The following is a 23,055-nucleotide window of genomic DNA, read 5'->3' as shown; positions in this document are numbered from 1 at the left end:
TTTAATAATCATTGAATCTTTTAGTTTTTCCCTGTAAGCAGGTGATTAGTCAGTGATGTGTTTTTAATATTTTAAGTTCAAAGGAGGATTTAGTTCACTGTTTCAATTTATAAACTTTAGCCCAACAGGTTTTCACCAGACCAAATAAATATTATCCCTCTCTTACAGACGAGTCGTATAATTACATATCATTGCATATTTTATTGCATTTAAAGTTCATTAATAATCATGGTTTTATATTAAAGCTAAACACAGTTTGTAGTTGTTGTAAACCCTTGAATCAGTACTTTTACCTGGAAGTTTCAAATAACTTGAAATGTACAGATGCAGAATTTACGTTAGTTAAAAAATAAATAAATGCAACGATTGAACGTTCTGCTTGTCTGATGCAAGAAAAAAAATAAAATGAGCTTTGAGCCTAGTATTAAATTCAGGACCTTTGGCAGAATTAGATTATTGTTTGAAGATTAGGCCGTTGTTACTGTGCAAAACAATGAAGCGCTACAAAAGAACGAGGGTACAGTATGTCACGCAGGACATCTCAGGCTTTATTAGGTCCATGCTAAATCACACAGTGGATGAGCAGGTCAAAGGCAAATCATTTGTTGAAAGAAATGTTGTTTCCTTCAATTCGCCGTGCCAGCTAAGGTTGTCAACTCTGACAGCTGGCACAGATCGACACACTGTGTTGCATTATTACCATCGGCTGGTTACCATGAAGCCGCATTGGAAAAGACAAAGAGCATTTATGGCTAATTCTATTACAATACAGGAATAGCCCACATAATGTGCAACAGTAATTATGTTTAGCACAGCGTGCCCATGCTTTCCCTCAGTGATGAATGGGAAACATTGACCATGGTCTGCTAGTTTAAAAATCACCATTAGTCCATGCTACTTAGGGCCAGAACATTTCTCATTTTATGCTCTTGTTCGGCTTCACCACTGAAATATTCATTTGTTTTCATCGAGCATGTTTTTCTAAACCCACGTCCACAACGACAATAAAAATGTTCCCTGAGTGTTGCAAATTGGAAATCGTGTTTTTGTCTTACCACGTTAAAGAAGAAGAAAGAAAGAAACAGTTGTTCAAACAGACTAAGGAGGAGCTCCTGTCCTTTAGCCTACAAAAACAACTTCAAAATATTCTAAACTAATGAGCTTATTTTTGCCGTGTCTGTCATTCTCCTTTGGAATATGTAATGCCTGATACAAATAGCCCATTATAAGAACATTTTCTTTGAATTGTTTTACATAAATTAATTCTTCATTGGCAGTTTTGTTTACCTAGAATCCTGACTCTATGATAATGTTAAAAAAAATGTATTTTATGATTTTACACATTGCTAAAAGATTAGTTGTTCAACTCAACTATTTGTCTAAAGATGATTAACTATATACAGTGTCTCTGATTAGAAAATAAAGAATCCAAAATTATTGCAAAGACATTTTGCTGTGTTCTAAACTTTGTACAACAAGTCTTCCTTTTCCTTTTCATTGTCAACTTTTCGGCCTCTTCTTGTGTCTACAAACTTTCTGCACAATATTTGCTGCCCATCATTGTCCAGAAATGTAGAAGACTCCCCTAAGGCACAGAAAAATGTCCGCTGTGCATTCCTATACTGTGCGCAGTAAGCTCTCTTTGGCTTTGTTGAGCAGATGATTTGTTCCTCCAGGAGAGCTCAGCTCCTTGCCCTGAGACGCAACTGTTTGATTTCCTGCGTCGGTTTTTAGAGATTTTTTCTTTTTTTTTTTTTGCTGGGGGAACAGGGCTCTGGCTCTATGCCTTTTTTGCAAAGACCCCCACGGGTTCCTTTTTACTTTCTAGTGCTCTGTTAATTTCATTACTTTTACTGTGACCTCAATTAGCAGAAAACTAGAGCTCAGACAGTGACATGCTGTTGAACAGAAGAGAAGACCTGCTGCAGTCTCAGTGGTGGAAGTGAGAGGTGGCTACATTGTGTTTGCTCTGTTTTTCAGGATGTCTGCGTTTACGTTAAATCCTGCATTATCCTGGACTGTTTATTTAAAAAACAAATTTTCACAGCAGAAAACCTGAAAATACTTAAAAGGATCCTCCACTATTCTTACAAATGTGGTCTAAAACCTATGAAATGTCCTTATTAGAAGATCTATGCCCCAAAAAAAAAACGCATCAGTTTGCACCATATTCATTTTATTAACATTAACTACTGTACTGTTTTCAAGTCTGTGCGCCGCCATGTTGAAATGATGTCATTGATGACGCGAATCGCCTCTAAAGTCCATTAAGTTCTATAGGAGGTGAAACATTCAGGATCATTTAGCAGCTTTTTCAGTCAAAATGAGAACTTACGCTGCTTTGGGTTGCTCTAAAAATCAGTAAAAGTAAAAAAAAAAAAAAAAAAAAGTTGACGTAAACCTCTTTTGTTTACCAAAATTTAATAAACAAAATCCGTGAGCCGAAAAAAATCTGTGACCACAGGGGGAGACAGTTCCAACTCTGCTGTTTCATAGACAGCATGAAGAAGAGCTCCAGGTGCATGTAAATACCAGTGGGCGTGCCCTGTCGCTGTTCCTTGAAGCCAAAATACGGCGCTTAGGGGCACTTCCATCTTGCAAATTTGACGTCATTTGGAGCCAGAGTCTGCACAGTAGGGTCTGGTGGGAGGAGCCCTGGTAGCATGCCCCACCCATTTAGCATATTGCCCTGATGAGTTAGGCAACTCAACTATGCCACAAACTTAAGTATCTTTCCTGCTGGAACCAACGTCTTGTTCAGATGATCAGATCATAGAGGTTAGCACTAGTACTCGTAGCTCAAAAAAGACAAAAAAAATACTGTACGGAAAAGTTTAATGGCTTCTCGGCTTTCCTTCACAACTGCTTATGCTATTCACAAAGAGAGCTACGCAAGATCCGAGGCTGTCAATCATTGTCATATATGACGTCAAATCCCGTTTTGCAACCTCAAAAATAACTTATTTAAAAACAAACTTCACAGAAAATGAGCATCTGAGCACATTGTATAGTGATATTAACTCATGATCACAGCAGAGTTTAAGTTTGGAAAAAAAATATTTCAACCTCAACTACAGTTTGACCAACACCCCATCAATTAACATTGAGGAGGCGGGGTTTATGACCTATACTGCAGCCAGTCAGCAGGGGGAACTCTACAAAAAAGAAAAAAACACTTCCCCCGTGAGCTAGGGCTGGGCAAAAAATAGATTTAATCAATATATCAAATATTTAGATAAAAATGATTTTTATTTTGCAAATTCAAGTTTAAAAAATAGAAAATGTATTAATTTTTTGCAACTCGAATTTGCAAAATAACTCGAATTTGCAAAAAAGAAAATTTATATTATTTTTTAAAATTTTATTCCACCACATTTTTTTTGGAGTTTTTTGCGTTCCGTCCTCGTGGGTTACCGTAGCGCGATGTGAGCCTCTTTGTTTACATGTGTTTACCCTTTGAGTAGGCTATATGTGTGCCACAGGCGTGTTTTAATTTTTTATTCACACTATGCTGAGATGCTAAGGAATGAGTTTATAATTTTTTTAATTGTAATGTTATATGTTATAAAATATGTAGTTATCTGATTTTTTAAATCAGAAAATTGAAGCTACTGTGAAGTTGCTGTTGCACTTTTGCTTAAACCTGGGTTAAAGCTTGAAATTATTGAATGACAGAGCCTCATTTACTGTTTATTTTGGGATTGTTCTATGCATTTTAACTCTTGAGAACAATCACAGCAATAAAGTTGTACTTTTGACAATATATCTGATGTCTGCAGTCATTTTTAAGTGCATTGAAAAAGAAAAAAAAATCGAAAATCGACTCAAAATTCAAATTTTTCCTTATAAAATAGAGCAGCAGTCCGATCCTGGTTGCCTGTTTTTACAAACACCTGGGGCTCTTCTTCTCTTCTTTATGCCTACGAAACAGCAGAGTTGGAACTGTCGCCCCCTGCGGTCACAAATGTTTATCAAATTTTGGTAAACAAAAGAGGTTTACATCAACTTTTTTACTGAACTGAAAAAGCTGCTAAATGATCCTGAATGCTTCACCTCATATAGAACTCAATGGGCTGAAAGGGGCGATTCACGTCATCAATGACGTCATTTCAACATGGCAGCGCACAGGGTAAAGTAGTCCCAGTTTTAAAAGTTAATAAAACAAATATGGTGCAAAATTATGCGTTTTGTTTGGCACAGATCTTCTAATAAGAACATTTCACAGGTTTTAGGCCAGATTTGTAAAAACAGTGAAGGATCCCTTTAACCAAAATGAATACTTTAAACACATTAATGTCATTTGTTACATTAAAAAGGCAAAACAAATTGTAAGGAAAGATGATTTTCACTTCTCGTGGAAACAATTTAATGGGTTGCTCTACAGTTTTAGTCAGTAGCATATTTTCAATCCAAAAGAATTGCACTCTTCAAGCACTTCACGCTTTTACACTTAGGTCTTGCAGTGGCATGGGGAGTCAATATGTCAGCGTTTATGGATGCCCTGCGGAGCTGCACAGGCCTGTCAGGCCTCTATTCATGCTCTAATGGCCCCCTGAGGAGCTCGTCTCTCTGGGCTGAAAAGGCCGGGAGGCCCAGTGGACGCCCTGTTGTTGAAGGTGAGCGTGCGCTCTCATGGACGCGCTGCGCCTTCAACCATATGACAAGAGCCATAAAAGAGCATCGCTCTTGCTGCTTCTACTTTCTCAGTCTCCCCAGCTTTACATCCACCCCCTTCCACCTCAAATAGAGAGAAGGGGGCTAATTGTTTGTTGTGAGAGCCAAAGATTATAGAGCCTCCCATCTTTCTTCCTTTCTTGCCTTTTCTCCTCTTTTCCAAACCCCCTACTTCTTTTTTCCCCAAAGAGTGTGATTCTATCAGAGAGACAAGGGGAAAGTATTGCAATTTTCCTGGAGAATGTCACCATGGAAGAATCTGTCATCAGTGAGATGTTTGGATAAGGAAAACTGCTTTATTTGAGTCTTTTTTTCCCTATAGTATTATCACCTAGGTTTTCAGCTGAAGCCATAATAAATCACCCGTTGAGATAGATTTTGGCACAGGTGCCCCCGTTCTTCCACCACCTGCTACAAACCAATAACTGACTTGATAGGCATGAGTCAAAAAACGAAACCACTGACATCTCCATAAAGGTAAGGAGGGAAGATTTTATTTTAGGGAGACTGACTTTTAATGTCCTCATGAAAAAGTTACACATCTCCTCTGGATTCAATTTCAGCTAAATGTCAGGATGTCGACCTAGAGAAGGTCACTGCCAACCACGAGAAATCCATGAAGATACAGTATGTCACCTAAACCATACATGCAGTCCTTCCATTTAGAAAAATAACATCAAGTTCAGAAATACATTTCTTGTGTACTGAATTTTGGCAGAGATGAAAGTAGTACTCATGTTACTGTACTTGAGATACTTTTATGGGTACTTGTGCTTTTTGAGTATATTTCTAAATCAGTAATTCTATTCGTACTTAAGTGCGTTTTAAAAGAAGTAACATAATTTGGTACATTTCTACACACAACTGTTGCTGATTAAATTATTATTATTTTTTGTTTTAAAATGATCAACGGACATTGTGAAACTACAAAAAATGAATGGTGCCAAAACAGCTTTGAATGGAGGTTATTTTCTCAGTTTTAGAGTAGAGAATAATTTTTTTATTTTGAATTGAATTCGTTGGTGTTATTTCATTTAAAAGGGAATGTACATTTTGACAAACCTTTTATTTTGTACAGATGCCTGTGCAAGATTTCATCTCTTCCTATTTAAGTTTAAACATGAGATGTTTACTGTATGCAAGGGAACCGTGGCAAGATTTATTACCAAAAATAAACGTGGGGGGTGAAAATAGCTAGTAACATTTTACTTGGAGTACTATTTAATTGAAACACTTTTTACTTGTACTTGAGTATTTTATGTATGACGTACTTGTACTTGTACCTCAGTACAATTTCAATCAAGTAACAGTACTTCTACTTCAGTAGGATACATTAGTACTCTTTACACCTCTGATTTTTGGAGTTCTCATGTTGTTTTTCCCTTGCAATGAAATGACTACAGGAAAAATATATTCATAAGAAATGTGTGTTTAGAGCATTATGGTTATCGCTGTCATCTATCTTGTATTTACATATGGTTCCTATCTCAGATACATCCTTTAGTAAAAGCCTTGAATCACTTGCCTCCTTTAACTTGGCAAAACCCTTCAGGGTGAACAGGGCATTAAGCAGAGACGCTGCGCCATTCTCAGAAAAATGCTAATTGAGAAGTTGTAAGTTATTTGATGTTGCGGCAGGATTCTCCCCTCCCCTCCCCTCCGCCCCCAAACATCCCTCCACCCCAGTGTTAGTGGTTGAATTGCATGCAGTCCTGAGGACAGGCAGGGCTGTTTATATGCAGGCCTGGAGCAGCAGAGGCAGCGCAGAGACAGATGCATGTCAGAGATAGCAGATCCCATCTCAGGCAGATGCCTCTTATCACTTGCCTGTTTGCATAATTAGGTCTTTTGATATTCACCCCCTCTGACTGACAAAAAGAATAATTGCACTATCAAGTACGACAAAAGGTAGGCACAAAATAAACAAGTCAACATAAATAGGGAGAAAGGAAGCGGTGTTATTTTTGTCCTGTGGGAGAAAAAAAAAGGGAGGACAAAACAGCAGTTTTAAGTAAATCTGCTGTCAGTCACAGTCAACTGGTGTGACTCGGTGCTCAGAGGCTGGTCCTGTGAATGCCTGCAAAACACAGAGCGTGAGGCCTGATTGTAATTATGCTGGAACTAATATGCTTTTCAAAATGAGCCATTATGAGCTAATGCTGCACTGCCAAAGCCCTGTCTGTTTTTGTCCCTCTGTCTAGGATCGTTTGCAAAGGTACGGCTGATTTTGAGGCCATGGGTTATGATTTGAGAGAGTGAGCTTCAGGCTAATACTGATCACAGGTGACTTCATAATGAGGGAATTTTTTAAATTAGGATCTAAGTTTGTTTTCTGTCATATTTATCATACAACTTCTCTTGGGGTGTGGTTTATTTGTATTTACTAGGGTTCCTTGATGTTTTTACAGTTATTTTTACTTAAATTATAGTCCTAAGTACAAATAGAGGAGCTGTTTTCATTCTTACATACACAATTTATTTATCATGAACCAGAGCTAAACAACACTTAACATTATAACAGCATTTTTGGACTGGGACAAAAATTCAGCCCTGCCATTTTCTGTCCAGACCAGCCAACTATATCATGTAGAAGCCATTATTAAGTCAGTGATGCTCAACATGTGGTTTTGAATTCAAATGTTAATTTTAATTCTTCTTCTTCCAGAAAACCTTAAGACAGGGAGCTTTTTAACCTCTTATTACCTTTTTCCATTTTGCAACTTCTTTTGTCCCATTTTTGCCCCTTTTCAAAAAGTTCTGACACTTTTTTCAGACATTAGTTACCTTTTGCCAATAAATATAATTTTGTTCCTATTTTTTGTTAATTTTTGCAAGTTCTCTTTGACACGTTTATCCAATTTTTGTCCTTTCTTAAAAGATTTTGGCCACTTTTCATCCAAATAAGCTAAATTTTTCCCAATAAATACCCCTTGTTTCATACTTTCCCTTCATTTCCCTTTTTTGTCCAACATTTTTGCGCTTTTTTCTCTATTATTTGTCACATTTTGCGCATTTAAGCTACCTTTTGCCATTATATACCACCTGGTTTTTGCCCATTTTTTTGGCCACTCTTGACTGCTTTTGGCCCATTTTAGTTTTTGCCCTCCTGTTTTCATGTCTGCCTTCACTCGTCCATCAAAAAAAAAAAACAACGTAGCTGACCAGACCGGCCCACTTCAGGTCGACGGCCCACCGGGACGATGCCCGGTATGCCAGATGGCCAGTCCACCCCTATTTGTATCATAAACGTGTAACCTTTCATATTACACAGTTAATTGACCAAAGGAAGGATACCTGTTTAATCAGCATTACCTCAGCATCTCAGGGGTAAAGGTGGATGACTTAGAGAAGATGTAAGATCCTGGAGGAGTAGGTGGGGAGGAGGTCGGCATGAGGACAGGAAAACTAGTGATGAGGATCCCATCTGCCTCTGTTCTGTCAGAAGGTCAACAGAGGAGCATCAGGGGTGAGAGTCACCGACATCATCAGGACTATTAGCAGCACACTGCTCCAGTGCAGAGTTTTACCCATAAGGTCGGACCAAATGAAAAGTATCATTAACAAGAGTGCAGGGTAGAAAGGGTGAAACGTGGTTTTCAACATCTGTGAGGCACATTTACTACTTATTTACCTTTACTCGACTACCATTAGCACTTGTGCAATGTTCACTAACACCATCTGAAGCTATCATCAAAAGAAAACGCTTGGACAACGTTTGATGTCCCACAACTTTTAAAATCTTGGATTTGTGAGGGATAAAATTCTTATGTTATATAAAGAATATTTTTGACAACAGCAATTGGTTGTTGCAAAGCCTCACCGGAAACTAAGACGTACTTGTTGTGATTTGAGGGAAACATTGTCTTCTGTGACGTGTACGTGGGTGGAAAAAAAAAACACAAAAAAAAAAAAAAAACAGCTTGATTGACATCTTATGTGTAATTGTTGCATCACTGCCTGGTGCATAAGTTTGGTAGCATCTGGTAAAATAGCTTAAAATCCAACTTGTTCTGTGAATTTTGTATGAGTTAATAAACTGTTTTTCCTACACATTAATGTTCTTTAAGTATGAGCAGTTTTAGCTAGAGGCTATCATTTACTACTTCACTTTTTTATAAATCTTTAGCCTTCACAAAGTGGAATGTAAACCCAATAATTCCTACTCTCAATCCATTATAAATCAATATGAAGGTAAAGCCTCGGAGCGGAGCACTCAGCACTAATCGTGCCCACTGGATGGCCCATTATTAGAGTCTAATAGGATGATAAGTAATCAGACAAGGCATGTGTGCTTTATCAATATGCTCTAAACCTCTGAATGCAATTAAAGCAGCTGTATTATGCAAAGGTGTAATCAGAGTGTACCGTTTTGTGTTCAGCGGGTCCCAGAGGAGCAGACTTTAACACACCTTCAGGGATTTTTTATTCAGTCAGTCTTTGTCTGACTGTTCAATGAAAGGGTGGATTATAGATGATGATGAAATCAAGATCTTTTCTCTCTCATCGTCTAAAGTCCATTGACATAAATTCTGACTTTTTGGAAATAGATTGCTTATAAAGTGAGAAGCACAAAAAGTATTATTCTTTCATCAAAGTTCTGGAGTAGTTGGGCCCAGATGTCGTGCTTCATTTTCTCTTCTTCAAAGCTGTTGACCTTGTGGTTGTGATTCATACAAGAGCAGATGTGTTGTTGCTGCATGGCTTAATGATGAGCGGCGCTACAGGCCATTGTGTGTTAAGGTTTTTCACTCATTAGCCTGCTAGCATGTTAAATGTGACACAGATTGCCACAGAGGTTTACTGGAAAAAAGGACGCTCGAACAAAAGGAGAGGACAGGAAAATAATCTGAGGAAAGGGAAGATTTGGTGTCTTATTCCAAGCCCCTCGAGTATGTGTGCAGTTCTGGCCCCAATGTCTCTCTGTAGGACACAGAGGTGACTTTGGAAAGTGATCTGCAGGCTGCTGGGCTGGTCTCAAGTGTCGTCATGGCGACTTACTGGGCAAATGGATCTACGCATCCTCATGAAAACCAACAAAGGGATATGTGGTGTATGTACATATTCAACTTTGTATGTTCAAGGGTGTTCTGCAGCCGAGCGAGCCCCGTGCTTCAAGAATCAATCTTTATTAAAAAGGATAAGACTGAAGAATTGATTTAATGAATGCGGCCTCATGTCCTACGGCCACATGTAATCCGCAGAGAATCATTGAGCATGAGCTCAGGGGGGACAAAAAATGTTCATCGAAGACTCTTAGAGTGGTCTGTAATGATAGTCCCCATATAATCCCATAATTCCTTGTTTAATTAAACTCTAGAGCTGGCCTTGAGTCTGCGCTAGCTCTGATGCTCTTTTGTTCTCATAGTTGTTATTTAGAGGCTAGGTTTGAGAATTATTTTGTCTACTTATGTGTAAAGATTTTTAGTGGAGTGAGCTATAAACAGAAGCGGGAGCTGGAGAAATAATGGAACAGACACTCAGGTGAGCTGTATAGTTTCCATTGGAGCGGAATTGCAAAGGGCTTCTGTCAGAAGCAGAAATCTCTTCACGCACACTCTTTTTCTATATCTCTCTTTATTTTCCCTCTCCCACACTTTCTGGACTGTGCGTGATGCAATCCAACTAGGCCTGGAGCAACACTGGCACATCAACCCGCCTTGTCAATGTCTCAATGAGGAAATTATGAAAATATGAATTTCATGACATGAACTGAAAAGGGCCATGCAGTTTGAATAGACATGCAGAGGAGGTGAAAATGATGCAATTTTCTAAATTCAGTTATAATGGTAATGTGCAATGGTAATGCGTATTTGCTGTCAAAATTTTTCCCTGTCGGCCTGGATTGTAGAGCTTTGTGCTGTATCTATGTTCCTCGAGCAAAAAAAATTCAGCTTAGTTGAATGCCTAAAAAGTAATGTAAAATATGTTCTAATTCATTTAATGACAGCAGATGGAAACACTTGGGACTGAATGGTTTTGGTGTGATATTGTGTTCTATTTTATACACTTTGGCGGCGCTGTGTATGAGCTGTGTGCCCTGGGCCAATGACAGAGAAAAGCAGGGTGAGTAGCAGCAAGGTGGCCTGTGCAGATTAACCCCTCTACCCACCAGCACCCCACTCCCCCTCAGCTCTCTGCCTTAACTGCCTCTGGGGCCTCTCTCAGAGGCAGGATTGTATATCAGGGTCTCTTCTATATTAAATAAATATCCACAGATTAAGATAACATCCTCCCAGTTGTATATTGAGAGAAGAGTAGCTGTCATTTGAACCCCCTTCGATGCCAACCCTCCTCTCTTGAGCAATAAAAGAGGCTCTTTTTAAATGTAGATAATGCTGTTGGACCCAGATGATCCACTTCTGCTCGCATATTTAGCTATTTTCTCCAAAAGCCCTCTCATCCTTTTTATTTATTTATTTATTTATTTATTTATTTCTTAAGATAACATTTCTGAACCCTTTTTTCTGTTACATGAACCCACAGATCTATATATCCCTCTGCTTTGACCTCAGGTAACCGCACAGACGAAGGTTCAGATATAGATTCGGAGCCCGACTTGCCCCTGAAGAGGAAGCAGAGGCGCAGCCGCACGACTTTCACCGCCGAGCAGCTGGAGGAGCTGGAGAAGGCCTTTGAGCGGACACATTACCCTGACATCTACACCAGAGAGGAACTCGCTCAGAGGACGAAACTCACAGAGGCCAGAGTGCAGGTAGGAGTAAGACCCAGAGCACCAAAAAAAAACACTCGAAACTGACATGTTGATTCCTGGGACAGTCTTTGTCTTTGAGGAAGCATAAGCATCTTTCTGTTTTTAAGGGCTTCAGCTATTTAGAAAATATCTGCTTATGGGGAAAAATGTAGTTTTTTTTTCCCCATAAGTAGATACACTTAAATTACTAATGTGCATGACTAACATGGCAAAATTATGTAGGATCTGTTGTAATTTAATTTGTTTAAACAAATTATTTGAATACATGTGAAATTGATGTTTGGCCACGCTAACCATGCATTAAAATTCCTCATGCTTACAGCAGTGTGATGTTGGTGCGCCATGCTAACGCAAAGGGTGGGAAAAAATATTGATATGTATCACAATACGCTGCCCCCCAATATGAAATTGATTATCAGTGTCATGGCATCCATTTCTTTCTGGAATATCTCTGGTTTGGGACTGATTGTAAATACAGTACGACCTCCACGCAGCAAAGTGTCACTGTGTAACCATGTCACTACGTGGCTTTCCTGTAGTCGTGAGAGAGGGAGACGATGAAGACGCCCCATAACAAGCAAGCCACCAACATTCCTCAGACTTTTTACCTTAGTGTGTCCAGAGACATGATATTTATAGAACAAACATGCACAAGTGGTTTATTTTCACAACTCTTAGGTGCAGCGTTCGAAAAGCTGTTCATGGAGACACTTCTTTGGACATTAAATTCAAGGACAGAAACTTGACCCACTTTATTTCTGTTTTCACCTGCACTGCACGTGTGACACTGCATTTTATTTTGAAAATGTGGTCAATGTTCTTCATCTAAGTGTAGAACAAACATGATACACCGAGTTAATAATAATCAGTTTTAGCACTTAATGTTTCATTGTATTAAAGCAGACTAAGTTAAATGCATGGTTTTTCACGCAAATACTGTGTGATACCATTGTTTTGACTTGTTTTAACAATGACTTATCGTAACACAGCTTTAATTTTTCAATAAAATTGGTAAGAATGTGGAAATATATCACAAAAGGTATACGATGCCGTATCAGAGCAAAGTTATGTTTCATATCTTGATACGTTAGGTCCTTGCTATTATTGCACGAGCTGCTGCAGACAATTCTGGTATAAAAACTCCAGCATACTTTGTGCAGATTTCAGAAGGATAACAAATATTTTAGTCATCTTGGCACATTGTCCATCAATGTATCTTTGATCTACATGAGTCAATGGAGTACTCCTTTAATCATGATTATTTGTTTAAACCCGGGATGTAAAGGACTCTGCCGTCTGCCATTACCCCCTCATGTTGCTGTCGTTTGACAGAGATACCCCATTCCTTCACACCTCATAGTTGGAAAGCTGTCAAAGCGTCAGGGTGCCCCACAGTTTGCATGTAAGGTAGAAGAAAGATATATACAGTGAAGTTATAGCAGCAGCTGTGGAAGAGGGGGGAAAAAGAGGAGAGAAGAGTAAGGGAATGCATTCCTGATGGATTTCTCATTTCGGCCTTTGGCCAGGATCTCATCCCATCACTTTCAAGCTCGCCGCCGCTTGTAAAACCCTCCACATATCACACAGTGTTCTCCATCCTCTCCAGGGACCCTGTGCCCCGACAACATTAATCAATCAGCCGCTAGTAAAAAGGAGGAGGGGGTGGGGGGGATTCTCTCCTCTTACTGCTGTCGTTCACGCTCACTCTGAGTCTCCTCAAAACTGCTCACCGCATGCTAACAGTTCATCACACCACAAACATGCAGCTTGGCTAACTGATTCCACACATGTGTCCATCTCAGAAACCCCCAACATGCAGGGAAGTCCTACATGTCAGTGTTTAATGCATTACTCAGGGAGGAGAAATTCATCTCATGGCTGTTACGAGACACACAATTTGTGTTTTATTAATTTACTGTTTGGATGGTTTCAAACTAAATAAAAAGGAAATGGATAAGATTACAAGATTAGAATTTCATTTAGCAGACGTACAGCGCGTGCACTTAGGGTTAAGGGACTTGCTCAACATCCCACAGTGATGGCCCAGGTTGGATTCGAACCGGTGACCCTCCAATAAATTTGACTTTTCAAGGTTTTTTGGAAAAGTTTTCATGACATAGTTCATTAATGATGATGATATTAATCCTTGTAAATTCCTTCAACATGCTACACTTTAGAAATCAAATGGCATGCATGTGTTGCAGAACTGAAGTTAAATTTGATGTTAATGACACCTTATAAAAACACTGACACCTGTACATTTTGCATGCCAATAATGTTTCTAATGTCTCTACTTAAGACCAAGAGAAAAAAAGGAGGTTGAGCGACTGCTGTCTCTGCCATTTGATGATGGACCTAAATTATGTCACGTGAAAATCTGAGTAATTGGAGTCATGGCTTTAATTTGTTAATGCCATTTTAGCCCTAATTTAATTCTTTGAGGCTTTGAATATTTTAAAAGGTCAACTTAAACCTAATTTCTTGCACGGGTTGCAATGCCAAGGACTTTGATGATCAAATAAACAATGTCAAAAGACTCGCAGCAGTTGTTTTTGAGTGAATTATTATGTTCCATTCAAAAACTAAATCTAAAAATAGTTCAAGTGATGTATTATGTGGTGTTGTTTAAAAAAATGGATTTGACCTGCATACACATGTGCATGTTATGTCCACCAGCTGGGCTCGCACAGAGGTGCCCAAATGACCCGTCACAGGGCTGGAGATAGGAGACCCTTTGGCCTGAGTGCAAAGCTCCTCCAGCACAGCTGCTGTGACGCTTCTTCCAGATGCTGTTCAGAGGCTGCAGAGGGTGTTTTTTGGGGTGAGAACAAAACTCCAGGCAGGTGGTGTTGGACTCTTCTCACAGACCCCCCATTTTCACTCAGATTTGTGTAAGCTGTCATGCTTCACTGTTACACATTTCCTATTAAATATGGTGATAATGTGGAAAGTGGGTTTTTTATTTTTTTTGGTTGGTGGGGCAAGGTCTGCAGAGAACACCCAAAGCTCTGTTGTAAACTGGTCGATTCTCTGAACATGACGAGTGTGCGGCTTTGCACTGACTTCTCTAACCTAAACTCATAAACAGAGCCAACTCCCCTGTGTGTGCCCTCGCCTACCGTTTGAAGACCCTTTCACCATTTATCTTTATCAGCCACTGTCCCTTTCAGCAGGGCTTTAACGCAGCTTCCCTTTTACCAACGGAAACCCTGCAATAGTTTTATCACTCCTACTGACAAATTGTGGGATATGATCCATATCTATTCACAATTAGTTCCAGACTGTCTCGGTGGGAGGGGATACTGCCAAGACTACCTTCAGATATATCCTCTGCTGGCAGCGTGTACTCTGCCACTATCTATCTGATAAACCCACAGTCTTAACAGGAGCAGGCACCACAGCCACTTTCAGAGGAGATGTGCAGGCTGCCTCAAATCTGATCATGTAAATTGCATTCAACTTTATTTACAAAGGAGTTTTTCAGAGAGACTTGATTCCTCATCATCACAGTACACCGCTGCCAGCTCGTTTTACCAAATCTGTCACATAGGTCCTCTTTCATTACCAATAAACATTCTGCACGTAGCTATTACAGTTAGTGGAATCTAATAACACATAAGCAGGGCTTTTTACAAAGCGTGCAAATCAATTTGGTGAAAAGTTTCTCTCTTCATCTGCGGCTTATGCTAGCCTGTTGATGTAATGAGTGAGCAGATAGAGAAGGACTGGGACTAGCCACTGTGGCTATGCTTGGTAGCGAATGTAAACTTTAAAATACACTTAAATGTAATAATGCAGTGGCTCCAGAACGGAGAGGGGACGCCTTGCTTTGCACTCAAAGAACTTTATTATTATTACTGTTCTAAAATGTGGTATGTGTTATTTTTTTTTGAGTTTTTAAGAAGAATGGTCACAATTTGTACAATTCTATTTTAAAAAGGGCGCAACAATAAAAGTTTGGGAGCACCTGCAATAATGCAGAGTTTTGTTTTATTATTTTCACCAGCTTTTATTTTTTAGTTTGTTTGTTTGTCTGTCAGCAGAATTATGTCACAAGTACTTAAAGGAGTTTGACAGAATTTGAACCGAAGATAGATTTTACACAATGGAAGATTCAATTAAATGTTGGCGTGGGTCTGGATTAATATACTGATTGTGTAAAACTTTCAAAAATTGAATTTAATATATATCCCAGTTCGTAACTGACCAATCTTTATGAAATTTGAATCAGTTATGTCGAGTTTGTTCCTCAACTACCGCAATAAGTTTCATCCAGATCGAACCTTAATTATACATTTCATCGCGATTTTTCTAAAAAAAAATTGGATGCCCATAAATTTTTATCTACTATCTTGTTATTAATGGGTGTATACATTTCTTACAAGCCTTTAAAGTGTGAATGATCACAGTACTATCATCAGGATCACTGATCCAGATAACTGCCAATGTCTGGCAATGAGGATATTTGGTGGTTGACAGATGTTTGCACTCTCTGAGTGCTTTTGTTTTGCAATCAGTGGAGTTCTAGCAGCGAGGCAGAAAGCAGCAACTGAACCCATCAGGCAACTGTATTCCCTGCCAGTGTTGGTTTATTTCATTTCATAAAAGAATAAATAGGATTTGTGTAGATTGTTGCGGAGAAATTGTTGCAATGCCTCAATGTGAATGTTCTAACAGTTTTTTTATTATTAGAATTTAAATGACTTTGGTACACTTCTTCTGTAGTCCTGATACTTATCAAACTAATCCCACTCTCCTCACAAATTCACACTCCTAGCTACTTTAATTAGCATAGTGCGAGTCTGGAAGGCAAGCAGGGAGGAAATGAGAGAGGGAAAGAAGAAGAAGAAGAAGAGAGAGAGAGTGGGGGGGGGGGTGCAGAAGGCAGGGAGGAGGGGGTATTGCGTGGTGTGAGACAGAATAGGATTTGTATGTTGAAGCTGTTGCATCACCCCTCTGTTTTTGTGGATATGAAGTCAGCAGGCACATTTTGTTTTGTCATTATCTCGGCTCTCAGTATTCATCTACCGAATGTTGCAAATTGGCTCCTGAAAGGCGTCACACACTCAGTACTTGTCTTTGACAAAATAATTCACCAAGGATGGTGTAAACAAGACAATCTGAAATATGTGTGATTCTATTTTTTCTTTCTTACTCTTACTGCAGTGTCACGCCTTTACGACGTCAGTGCGGTTGCGTTTTATTGCAAATTTTAGAGTGAGAAAAAAACACAAAACGCAATTTGATCGCCATGAATCGATTTTAGCGGATGGGACTGAATGAGAAACTAAATGCTATGAAGCAATACGTGCAACTGAACATGAACCACAGATTAAAATCCAGTCACCATGCAGAATGTTGGGTAGCTTTTTTATTTTTATACGCTTTCTGCTTTGAGCTCTTCAGCCCCACCTCTGGTTATACTTCATCACTACATTCATTCTCTTCCAATGAGTACTTCCCCAGTTAATAAAATATAGAATAGAAAAAAAGAGCTTGTTGTTCATTTGTAAAACTCTTCCCTAAACTTCTGAATGATCTAGAAACGCAGCACAGACAATTCCAAGTGTAGAGGATGCAGCGTAAGGAAATGTCTTGGTCCATGAAAACTCTACAAAAGACTCTCAGGAGTTCAGCCCACTTGTAGGTCCGATAGGAGGACATGGAGGAGCGCTGCAGCTCTCTGTACTGCAGAGAATTAAACCGGATTGAGGAGAGCAGATGAGAGTCTGTGGTCCAAGGTGACTTTGTGATCAGGTTCCAGAGCGCAGCCTCAAATCCTCAGCTTCAGGCTGTGATCTCGACAGTGCACGAGTGCGGATGTGGCCATGCTTAAGACCAGGCTCCTAATGTATGCACATTCGTGATAGCGTTTTGGCCACTCTTGAGTGCATTGTTATCCCAGTCTTTGCTGAGAGCCTGACAATTGTTGGGGAAATCCACTCAGTCTGTGACATAGGCTTCTCTCCTTTCCCATGTATCAGAGCGAGTGCAGTGCAGTGTACTGTATGTGGGCCGAGCTGCAACCTCAGTCTGACCATTACCTGTTTGAGGAGAGCAATCAAAACTTTATCGCATACAAAGCATCTAATTCTTTTTTTCAGGGTCGCGGGGTCTGCTGGTGCATATCTCCATTTCTCATTGGGCATTAGGCGGGGTACATCCTGGATATGGCACCAGTGTAACACGTCATATAAAATGAATAATTATCAGAGATAAAAAAATGTTATCTTAGCATTTACTGACTGAGGTTGAAATACTGTTGTATATAAACTAATTAATGATTAAGGCTGTTTCCCTCTATCATTTGTATTAGATGAAATCATAGTGTAAGAATCATTGTTCAATAGATCGAAGATCATTCGCTCGGCAAAAAGATGGCTCGATTGCTGCTCGATCTCCACCAAAAACACACTGATGGCTGACATTTTCATACATTGCATTGTGGAGGCTCTGCTATGTTATGACCACCGCTATCAGCAAAATACATAACCCTGAGAGCAATGAACAACAGCAGATTCACTGAGGCGCACAAACACACTGAAAGCCTATTTACTTCCGAATCCCAGACCGGTCTGTTCCCCAAAACCCTTTGACCAAATAAACCTGGTGTCCGCATCTGACCAGCAACCCTAAAGCGTGACTCTATCTCATTCATCCAAACACGGTTGAGTTTAAGGTACTTTTTGGTCACAATATGGACAAAATTGAACAGAAAATGTACCGGTACATATCTGGGGAACTGAAGAAGCAAACAAGTGACTGAGGGTTGAGTGTTCTTTCTCTGCCATGATGGAGCACCGTCTTCCTAAGCTTGGATGACAAAAGGGAAGGAAGTTAAAGTGAAGATAAAAGAGGGGTGGGGTGAGTGGATGAGGTCGAAGGTGAAGTGGCACCACGGGGTGGGGTGAACAGGAGTGTGTGGAAGGAAGGGGTGTGCCCTCCCCCCAAAAAAGCATCACCACCATACCCCTCCTTCCAGCCAGGCAGCTGTTTGTCTGGCCCAGTGTGAGCTTAAGGCCAGACCTTGGACCACGCTCCACTTCATCCCAATAGCTGAGATTTCACTGGAGTCACACAGCACATTTTGTTTTGGGAATAGTTGATTTAGGGATTCAAACAAGGGTGTTTAGAAGCAATTGAGCTTGAGACAAAAGTTTGCTGTTGGGTTTACGCCTTTTAATCGAGGTTTGCCCCTTTTTCTAAAGCGGTGACACGGTCATCGCCTGTTGCATCTTATTTTCTTCTACCCATGCACTAGTGAACAAACCAAGCTAAAGGCAAGAAAAGGGGAAAATAAGATCACGGGGTCTTTGCAGAGCGAGCAAATGTGTTTAAAAAAAAAAGAACAAATTAAGATTTCCATTTGGGTGAAATCCCTTGTAGGGCTATACGAATTTATATGTATGCTTCTGTGTACAAAAAGAGGCAGCCTCCGAAAAGCAGTGAGTGTGTTGCTGTGTAAGTCCCCTTGAAAGTGTCCCTCTTTAAGACCTGTTTAAAAGGGACGCCCCCTCTTTGTGTCCACTGTTCTCTGTGGCGTATGGAGGGGCTTTTGTCGCCCTCTTTCATGTGCTCGCACAATAGCCCTGGCCGTTTGAAACACAACAGTAGATGAACTGCGCTGACAGTGTATTAAACTCTGATGAATTGCCTGTGCGAGGCATAGATCAATGTCCTTCAACCCTTAGCACACAGTGAAGCCCAGGCCTTGTCTCGGGTAAATGGAACAGGTTGCTGGCGCTTTCAAAAGGCCTGATTATATTCATGTTTTGTTGAAGCAGAAGCCTTTTTAAAATGTGTAAATCTTTGTCGTCCAAAAGACTCCCTTTTTTTTTTCTTCCCTCTTTTATTCAGAGAATTGACATAGTGTGTCTGCTCTTTGGGGCTGCTCATTTGGTGCACATTCTGCATTATTTGTAACCTCAGGACTTGGTGTTTTTACCCAAACCTTGAAACTTTCTTTTTTTTAAATCTCAAAAGTACTTTTAATGCCAGCTAAAATATTATTTCTGAAAGACACTTCAGCAGGCTCGTGGGCCACTTTTGATATGTGAATGACTTGTTTCCTTTAGAAGAGGCTTTGAGTAGCATGTTTACACAGAACACATGCAGCCACCGCCACTTAAGAACAACAGGGACATGCCACTGTGCTCCTACAGGGACTCTTAACTCTGAACTACAACCACGGCAACAATCAGCACTTTAATCACTGAAGCAGCAGCAGTACGACTACACAATCCACACAAAATAGCAGAACATCAACATAGAAATTGACAAAAACAATCAAATCTTGACCTTTGTTTAAAAAAAAAAAAAAGGTGATTATGTTTGTTTAATAAGAAGTGAATTTCTTCCACAGGTGTGGTTCAGCAACAGACGAGCCCGATGGCGTAAACAGGCTGGAGCCAATCAGCTTGCAGCTTTTAACCACCTGCTTCCTGGAGGTTTCCCACCCACAGGGATGCCAACTTTACCCACCTACCAGCTCCCAGAGTCCAGTTACCCCACCACCACGCTATCGCAGGGTAAGACTGAGGCCTGAAGTCCATAAATCAATTAGTTCATGCTTTACATTGAGTTTACATTCTATTTGAAATTTTACTTTACATATACAGTACATAATATATGTAATAATAAACTACATGCAGCAAGTACGAACCATGCTATCCACTTTCTAACTTCTGATAGCAAAGACAAAAAGTCAGTTATTTCTGTAGGTTGCACCTGACAGTGTATTTCTGGTTTCTTAATGTATTCTTGTTTCCGGTATTATTTTAACAGCTAATTTTGGCTGTTTTAGTTATAGTGTTTTACCTAAAGTGAAACTTAGTTTTAGTCATTATTTAGTCATTTATTCATTAAGTTCATACTAAATGTATTCTAGTTGGAGTCGACTAAAATATAAAAAATAAGAGTTTATGGATGTTTTTTAATTATTCATTTATGAACCTGATATTGGATGGTTTAAATCAAAATTTTAATTATTCTTGATTGGATTTCTTCCAGTGTGAACATTATCGTTTCATTTTTATTAAGCATGAATATTTTTTTAAGTAATCAGTCGTGTTATTGTCATTTCGAAAAATATATTGAAGAAAAGCTATTTTTAGTCACTAGAATGAACACTGCTTGTTTTATGCTCTAATGGTTCACGTCCCTGTGTCAGAGGGAAGCAGCACGTTGCACAGACCTCAGCCCCTGCCTCCATCGTCCATGCACCAGGGCGGTCTGAGTGCCGACAGCAGCTCTGCCTACGGCCTGTCCTCCAATCGCCACACTTTCTCCAGCTACTCCGATACTTTCATGAGCCCTTCAGCATCCAGTAACCACATGAACCCCGTCGGCAACGGGCTCTCCCCACAGGTCAGTGGGGCCACTTCTGCTTCATTCTGTCACCTCAGCACACATGACCTTTCAGTAGAGGTAACACTCACGTCCCTCAGTCTCCCACGTCCTCCTCCTCCTCCTCCTCTGAGTGCTAAGAATATGTAATTGTATTTGACTGAAATTAAGATTCAGAAACAGCGTGTTCAGCAAAAAAAAAAAAAAAAAAAAAAAAATTCCTCTGCAGGCTTTTATGTTCACCATCCAAAGCCTAGGATTTATTTGAGCTATTCTAAATTGCTACATTTGTAAAACAATTGGATTAACATCAACAAATTAAAATTAATCTTGATAGCACCGCAAGTCTTCAAGCTGCTCCAAACAGCTTTTTTGACTTTCCTGGGACATCTAAATCCTGCACAGCACAGTCAGAACACATGCAGATGAAATAATTAGCTAAAGCTTATAAATGTAGACACATAATCTCCTTCTTGTAATTGTCTGCAGTCGGAAGACTCCAGTGCTATGTGTGATTTTTGTTCATTTCTGTGTAGCTCTGTGAGAGAGCCAAGATTTACTGCACTCCACTTCTGCCAGTATTGTTAGAGTTCATTTTTAAACCAGTGAGGTTCAAGGTTTGAATTAAAACAAGTATATATTATATTTTCTTCATCTTAAATGTATTTTTCTGTCAGTGCTTTACATGTAGGTTTGTATGTCCTCCCAAAAAAAAACAAACTGCTGAATATTAGATGTTTAACTCTTTGAACCTCCTCATTAATGAGCTTTCAAATGTGCCTCCATGGTAAGGGTTGAGCTTTAAGCTGCACGGAACAAAAAAATGATTTGCATTGATGCAAATTGAGTGTGCGGTGTGAATTATACACAATTACACATCAATACTGGCCAGTCTTGCCCACCCTCACCAACAAGATGTGGTTAACAGGCAGAAAATAAGATTGAAATGGTGTGTAACGAGTTGAAAATGAATTTCAATGCTGCATTTGTCCACAATTACCCCGGCGTTCACACGTGTTTTATTTGGAGTTTTTTTTTCTTTTTTTTTTTTCATTTTTTTATTCTTCAAATATTTTCTCAAAGCAGATTGGAAACATTCTTAGTATTATTACCTCTCTTTCTTCAGAGAAGAAAGAATTAAGGATTTTGTGACAAAAAAGAGATTTTCTCTCCTGCTGGAGCGACGGAGGATAACATGGAGGCTCACAGCGTGTTTGATTGTTAATCGTGGCATAGGGGTTTTAACTGCTAATGCTCTCAATGCAAACCTGAGGAAAAAAACACCAGGATCGTGCAGTCACGTTTCTTTTTTCTTTTCTTTTTTTTTCAATAATGGCTCTCTCTAATACTGGCATGGGGCATTGCTTTTTCTCCATTTTTTAACAGGCATTTAATGATATGTTGGGATGTTTCCCATCACAGTAAGGATTAGGACAGGAGAATTTGGACAACAGCTTCATGGATTTCCACTATTAAATTAATCTGTCAAGTGCATGATCCAAGGCCTGTTTAAGAGCAATCAAAAATGGGCTTTGTTGTTATTTTTCACCTTTGCTTTCAGCATTTTAGATGTTATTTACACTTTTTGTCCAGGGGTCTTGTTTGGTGCAGGATGCTACACTAAAGTGAAATGTATTGAATGCATGCAGAATGCTGTGTGGCATTTTTATCGTTCTCTCAGTGTGGAGATGAATGTTCCCACTGACAGCAGAACCAGAGTTCACTCTCTGGTGCAGAGTCCTGCTGTGCTGAGCCAACCCTATATCCCTCCCTCCCTCCCTCCCACTTCACAAGCATGCACCAAAAAACTCACAATGTGGAAAATGTGCACAATAACACACTCAGTTTCAACTTGTCCAAGTCACGCATTCCCTCATCTTGTCGTGAAACACAAATCTCTACCATAAATAAAGAAAGAAAGAAAAATGATCAGGTTTTGAATTTATGGACACATGTAGGCATGTGGGGCGTAATGGTTTGTTCAGTGTTTTCTACTTCTAGTTTTTCTCGTCCCTCTTATGGAAAGAAGCAGCACAAAGAGACTCTATCAAGATGGAAATTAGAATTTGATATTGTAAGTTACAGACAGCATGTGTTTGCTGGAGATATGCTTGTGCATTGGTATGTGCAAGCAATTTCCTCAAGTGTCGGGCATTGATGGCCTTGCGGTTGCTGTAAAGATTGACAAAAATTCTCTGATTCCCAGTAAATGGGCTACGGAGACCAAGTGCCAAGTCTGTAATGGAATCCTGCAGTGTTCAGCAGTGCCGACAGGAGCTCGCGTCCATTCCAATCCCATAACCTATCCCGACAGCACACATTTT

The 23,055-nt window shown here is 39.7% G+C and overlaps 1 protein-coding gene across 7 annotated transcripts in view; it reads left to right on the top strand.

Annotated features, from left to right (window-relative positions):
• Nucleotides 1–23,055, top strand: part of pax7a (paired box 7a) — a 49,342-nt gene that overhangs the window by 12,917 nt on the left and 13,370 nt on the right. For all 7 annotated transcript variants that reach the window (XM_028446609.1, XM_028446607.1, XM_028446611.1 and 4 more), the window contains 3 exons: nt 11,187–11,386; nt 19,749–19,914; nt 20,556–20,752. In XM_028446609.1, coding sequence (XP_028302410.1) covers nt 11,187–11,386; nt 19,749–19,914; nt 20,556–20,752 — 563 coding nt within the window. The remainder of the gene's footprint in view (nt 1–11,186; nt 11,387–19,748; nt 19,915–20,555; nt 20,753–23,055) is intronic.

Source organism: Gouania willdenowi, chromosome 5, assembly GCF_900634775.1.
Source record: "Gouania willdenowi chromosome 5, fGouWil2.1, whole genome shotgun sequence".
Lineage (NCBI taxonomy): Eukaryota > Metazoa > Chordata > Actinopteri > Blenniiformes > Gobiesocidae > Gouania > Gouania willdenowi.
Note: the sequence above shows the minus strand (reverse complement) of the source record. Positions and strands in the feature narration are given on the sequence as shown.